The sequence below is a fragment of the Durio zibethinus genome, chromosome 13 (assembly GCF_047325235.1).
Source record: "Durio zibethinus cultivar Kanyao isolate XHJ-2024 chromosome 13, ASM4732523v1, whole genome shotgun sequence".
Lineage (NCBI taxonomy): Eukaryota > Viridiplantae > Streptophyta > Magnoliopsida > Malvales > Malvaceae > Durio > Durio zibethinus.
Genome location: NC_143174.1, coordinates 17,472,776 through 17,478,831, shown reverse-complemented (window position 1 = coordinate 17,478,831; position 6,056 = coordinate 17,472,776). Strand labels below are relative to the sequence as shown.

General features: G+C 33.9%; 1 protein-coding gene across 1 annotated transcript; it reads right to left on the bottom strand.

The window, feature by feature from the left end:
- Window positions 1–940: 940 nt before the first annotated feature.
- On the bottom strand, window positions 941–3,899 carry LOC111304065 (hydroxyproline O-arabinosyltransferase 1-like). The gene is made up of 8 exons (XM_022900580.2): window positions 3,483–3,899; window positions 2,994–3,061; window positions 2,699–2,900; window positions 2,515–2,612; window positions 2,360–2,429; window positions 1,775–1,846; window positions 1,506–1,619; window positions 941–1,312 (listed from the first exon to the last, which is right to left on the bottom strand). The coding sequence occupies exons 1-8, from the start codon at window positions 3,882–3,884 to the stop codon at window positions 1,253–1,255; spliced, it is 1,086 nt and encodes a 361-aa protein (XP_022756315.1). The 5' UTR covers window positions 3,885–3,899; the 3' UTR covers window positions 941–1,252.
- Window positions 3,900–6,056: the final 2,157 nt, after the last annotated feature.

Here is a 6,056-nt window from a genome sequence, read left to right as displayed (position 1 = left end):
TCACAAGCTTAATGTTGCAATCATCTTCCTTCGGCTTATTTTTTCCCATTCTTGTCCTTGTCAATTCCATTACAGATTCAAAAGCAAAGACAACTGTAAAAGTAGAGGAAATGCTTGAAGAACTATTTTCGAGATGGTTTGGCTGTGGGGTTTTATTTTAAAAGGAATTAGTATTTTTACTGGTAAAAAAGTACTTAACGGTTAATGTTGAACTTTAATAATGCGTGTATCACATTTTCGTTGCAGACTTTTATTTTAAATCAATTTGAAAACGTTTAATTTTAAATTGAATTAAACAAAAAAATGATATCTTTTATTGAGAAAACATTCAAACGTTACATCATAAATTAAATATTTAACCTAAAAATAACTACAATACAATTATATTGAAAATTTAACATACAAAATGAAAAATTTTCAACTCATCTCCTTTTGGAGAAGTATTTAGGAAAGATGGAAAGGGAAAAAAAAAAAGGTCATCCATGGATGAAGAAATGTTCCAACTGCTAAAAAAAAAATTCAACTGAACCCACAACATCTCAGGAAAAAGCTTGAAAATATGAAATAAAAAAATCCTACCATTTAGCTTTCTCATAATCAACTTAGGAAAGTGACATAAAGAACATTTGACATTCAAGAAATCTACAATTCAAATCTTAGCAATTATAACTACTTATTCTTAAACCACAACCAAATCTCAAAAATTATAATTTCTTATCCTATTCTTAAATCACGACCAAAGAAAATTTTTTGATTAGCCGTAAGTTTCAATTAATGAAACCAACAAACTACCAAACCTCCACTCAACATTCTTTCCGTAGGTTAAGCTCTTTTGAAAGCATATCAGAAATTTCCCCACGATAAGCAAAAGAATACGTATCTTTTCTTACAACTTGCAGAGTTTGCCTTCATTTTTCTTTAAATAATCAAAGAAGAGAAATCACTGAGAACGCCAGTTCTTATCAAAAACAAAAAACGTCATCAAACAATAATATGCTTTTGTTAATTTGAAGAGCAACAAACATTTTGGGATCAGACTGACCACCTATATATAATTTTAGTTTTTTCTCCCTCTGCTCATCATAGTTCATCAGGTTATGTCCCAATTTTAACTAGCAGAATAAACATGAATAAACCCAACACCCCCGCACACCCTCTTCCCTTCTTTTTTCCCATCCAAATGTGTATGACGACTGAATGAAGCTTTTTCATCCAGCATCTTGCAGTTGCAGTCAACCCCTTTTTTCTTCTTCTATGACCCCCAATTTGGAATGTTTGACGTGGCTTCATTTATCATTTTCACCAGTGTTACCTGCGTCAAACTCAATGTGTTTGATAAGAACATCCAACAAAGTAGGAGGAACAAGGAGTTAACATGGTAACCACGATTTTACTCCCAAGAACCAAAATCTTAATGCATAGGCCAACTACAGTTTCGCATTTGTAAAGGATGTTCCACTTTTGCTTTGCATGCGTGCTATAGAAGGATACACTTTAAAACGTACCACACTTTGTGGAACACCAGGAGGTGGCAGGGGAAGGCTTCTTGGTGGTGCTACACTATCAAAAGATCTTTTATCAAACCTCCATTCTCCAATCTTTCCATAGGTTAACCTACCCTGAAATAGGGGCAGAAAGTTTCCCAATATAAGCAAAAGAAGACATCTTAGTCTTCTAACTCAGAAACAGATATGATAGGTCATAATTAAAATTTTCAGAACTTAGAGGCATTTTCCTCCAAATAAATGATTGAGATTTCTGTACAATAGATTACCTTCAAATCATAGTCACACCCATATGTGTAATGAATAATGAACTTGTTACCGATTTCTGTATCCCAAGGAGGCTGATAAATGTCATAAAACAGGCAACCGTTAGCAAAGAGAATTCAGGAAATAATTGGCATAATGAAAATTCACATTTCACATCATTTTAAAAACTAAAAGATAGTTTATTGTTTTGAGGCTAGAGAGTGTGGAGTGGCATGAGATTATGCAGCCTTTTTCTCAAACTAATCAGAATTCAGGAACATCATAAACATGACTATGAAGAGGGAGAAAAGTTATTATTGACTTAACTACTATAAATTATGATTAAACAACATAGACAAATTGCAAAAGTCCAATCTGTTTGGCTAGCAAATAACAATAATGCTTATACTAGCATTCAACTTGGCTTGCTCTTAGAAGCATACCAGATGTGGGTCCTAAACTAAAAGGCTCATCCCCAGAGTTTTGGCAGGAAATTTGACAGTAGTAAATGGTTGAAAATGCCTAAAATTATCAGGAGTATACAGTTGGCATCTTGTATTGTGTGAAGAAGATATTATGGGAAAGAATGAATGACAGTCTCATCAAACCTGGATCATGAAATCTTTGTACAAGATGTTACCAACACCATGCAAGGCAGAGGAAATAGCATAAGCATACCTACAATCATGAAACAAGAAAACAAAGTCAATGCCAACACCTAAGCAACATGGTAAAAGTATGGAGTAAATTGGATAAAACTCACATTTCAAGCACCCAACCAAAAGCTTTATCTGCTTCAGGATCTTCCTTCATTGCCAATGAGACATTCATCCAAGTTGGAGCAATTTTTTTAAGAGAAACCTAAATAATGTTCAAAAAAAGATCAAGAGAAGGCAAAACCAAAAGAGATTGCTGCTATAGTAACTAAGCAACACCAAACTGCTTACCTTCCCAACAATGACCGGAGAATTTCCTATCGGGTCGATATTGGTTATTGGACCCTTGTCCTCAGGGAAGAACTTTCTCAGAACTGACTCGTACTTTTTAGGTTCTATATAAAAGAAAGGAAATGCAACTCCAAGCTCTTCTTTCGCTAAGTTTGGTATAGGCTTGACAATAATATGGTCAGGCTCAGCCATCAATATGTAACTGGATACATAGTGAAAATGGGATATATAAAATCAACCAAACAAGGAGACAAATTGAATCAAGATGGAAATAAGGAAAACAGGAATCTCATACTCTTCTTTTATGTCTGCTTGTTGGAGCCACTGCACAAATGCCCAAGGTCTGTTGAGGACTATATAACCCTGTGATTAACATAAAAGTACAGAAAGAAGTACATAGACAGAAATAAGAATCATGAGCCTTAAAAAACTTAAAATTTTACGTCAGTTTTAGTCAAATGATCTAGTCAAAAGCTCAGAATACCAATTATAAAGTTGGATATCAAGAAAACAGCTGTTGTATTGGTTTTTTTCTTCTGCAATATAGAGGTTGAAATACTTCTCAATTCATGCTCAACCGGAATAACAGAAATTTATAAATACATTCAACAGAAAGTAACCTGATACAAATTCCCTCATTTTATACCCTTTTAGGAAAAGTACAAATTGGAAGTTATCGTTTAAAATTGAATAATACTCAACTTATTGTAGTCTAATCAAAGTAGTTTCCATTTTCGGCATAATTGAAATATGAAGTAAGCAACTCAAAAGAAAAAAGAAATACCTGATCCATTCCAGCTGGTAAAGGCTGAGCAATGAAAGTGGGAATCTCATCCATGTACTTGTCAGGTTTACCAGAGTGCAAGATCCTAGTGAACCCACCCATATTTGAATTTGGTCCATCCTTAAACTGCTTGAACCAGTAGTACATAACTCGACACTGCCAAGTGTTGTAAACTGAATCTGAAGCTGTCACAGCCGTGTGAAACAGCCTCTTCTTTTCAGCTGACCCATATCTTCTTGATCTTTCTACTGGCATCTTGATTATGGGATCAACAATTGATGATCTTGAAGGGCCTGGAAGCTCTTGCTTTAGAGGAGCATTGGATGAGATGAGGATGTTGTAGGTGATTAGCGCTACTGAGAAAGTTATGATTAAGGTGTAGAAGACATTCCCACACCCCATTTTCAACCTATGCTCAAGACCTCTCTCTGTTTCTCTGTTTTTTATTTATGGAACTTGGTGAGGGACAGGTTGGGTCAGTGGTGGAGCCGCTGAAGGAACTGGAGGAGGGCGCCTGTAGCGGTGGCGAATTTTGGGAAGGTGAATTGACAGGCTGATGCGAGGGAGTGGATGAAGAAAGTCGTGTCGTGTCGACTTTTGACAGACGCTCGAGTTGTTGAAGAAAGTTGTACCTTGAATAGTTAAAGGTCACATTGCTTCTAGCCTTTTAAATTGCATGATTTTTACTGGGCAGCGGTAATATTTTATTGAGTTATGTACGCTTGTCAATTCTTGTATTTTCTTATAAAATATTACTAATTTATATATTATAATTTTTTTTATTTTTTTATTGTTCTTTATTAATTAAAAGCTTTTAACCGTTTTCATCATTTCATTAGGGTGACCAAGAACTTGGTAGATAGGCAGCAATGTCAAATGCGTATGGGCCCGCAAAAAATGGAAAACTTAGTTGGAGTATTGGAGTGATGCAAGCAGAGCGGCGCAGAGAAAAGGACTCCAAAGAATATAGTTAGAAGTTATAATTACCACAGATGAAATGGTCCAGTTATTGACTCTAAAGAATATGGTTAGAAGTTATAATGGCCACAAATGAAATGGTCCAGTTATTTTAAAACATCAGGCCTCACTTGGAAAATGGAGTGAATGAACTTTAAAAAATTGGGGAAATATCTGAAATGGATTAATGAACTTGGGCAAGCATTTAAACTAAGCTGAGGCACATATAAAATTAAAAATCCACCATTTTAAAGTAAAATAATTCACTGGAAATGCTTGGTGATAGTAGGTCAACGTGCTTTTTCATATTGGCCAATTTGCAGCGTTTGGCTTTAGCGGAAGAATCACTTCACATGCCAAGTGCCAACCGTCAAGTTCCCATCTGGCTAACCAACTCTGTACATGAATGTTATTACACATTAGTTTCTAATAAATGTAACGATTAAATTAGACGGAATACACAGTTAAAGAAGGGGGGATAATTTATAGTGAGCAAGCGATTATTTCGAAGCATATTAAAAAAAAAAAAAAAAAAACCACTTCCACTGCCCTTGCGTCAAGGTCCGAGATTCTACTCATTTTTCAAGGAGTTATAAGCGTAGCGAGAGGGTTGATCATCAACTCACCATTCATCAACAACCTGTCTTGACGAAAGGAGGTAAAATTATAGATTACCCCTACTATGCTTTTCGCGTGTCACTTCTCCGTTGTGTCATCAAAGGCGCATGGCATCACTCATCACTGCCCGAGAATTACCAGGACAAAAAAAAAAAAAAGGGGGGGGGGGGGGGTGGCGGGGGAAGGGAGATGGGAGATGGGAAGAAAGTAAGTTAAACCAAATTCCTCAATTACAATGTTTAGTTTACATACGTAATTCCCAATGAAAGACAATTCTTGCCTCAAAAGAATATGCGTCTCTCGTGATGAAAAAGTGACAATATTATGTAATATATATAGATTCATAAATTTATAGTTAAATTTAATAAATTAAAAAGTTATCATTAATTTTTTTATTTAAGTATGATTGATTATTTAAAAAATTTATTATTTTAAGGAGCTCTTAAATTTGACTAAAGGTCTCTAAAAAAATAAATTCGATTTTACAAACTAAAACAGAATTCGAGAGTTTGATTACATGTAAAAAAATATTATAGCACCCTTACATATCCATCCAAATGATTGTACTACATTATTTTAAATTTATCATAGGGTTTTGATTATAATAGTTTCTAATTTTTATGTTAAATATTGAAAATAATTTATAAGATTCTTTCATCAATCTGGTAAAACTCTTAAAATATTTTATCACCTCAAGAGTGTTCAAGAATCCCATTTATTTTTTTTGAAAAGGCTCCATTGTTGAAAATCTTAATTATTATTCTTTTTTTGTCGAAAATATATCTAATTATTTCATAATTTGAGCTAAATTAAAAATATTTTCTCCTTTTGAATTTTTAAAATTTTCACAATTTGGACCTATTTAGAAATTCTTTTTATTTCCCTTTTGTTTTTGGAAAGAAATAATATGACAATTATTTTCATTGAAATTTCATTTAAATTGTTCCACCATTTGGGATAAATTTAAAGAAAATTTCTCACATAGAGATTTTTTAGAAA

Bases quoted from the DNA above. Each gene is read 5' to 3' on its own strand.
- LOC111304065 (XM_022900580.2), bottom strand. From the start codon at position 3,884: ATGGGGTGTGGGAATGTCTTCTACACCTTAATCATAACTTTCTCAGTA. The intron at 3,062-3,482 runs GTATTTCTTTTT...TGTTAATCACAG, and splicing joins TACCAGCTGGAATGGATCAG to GGTTATATAGTCCTCAACAG. The intron at 1,847-2,359 runs GTTTGATGAGAC...GACATTTATCAG, and splicing joins ACAAAGATTTCATGATCCAG to CCTCCTTGGGATACAGAAAT.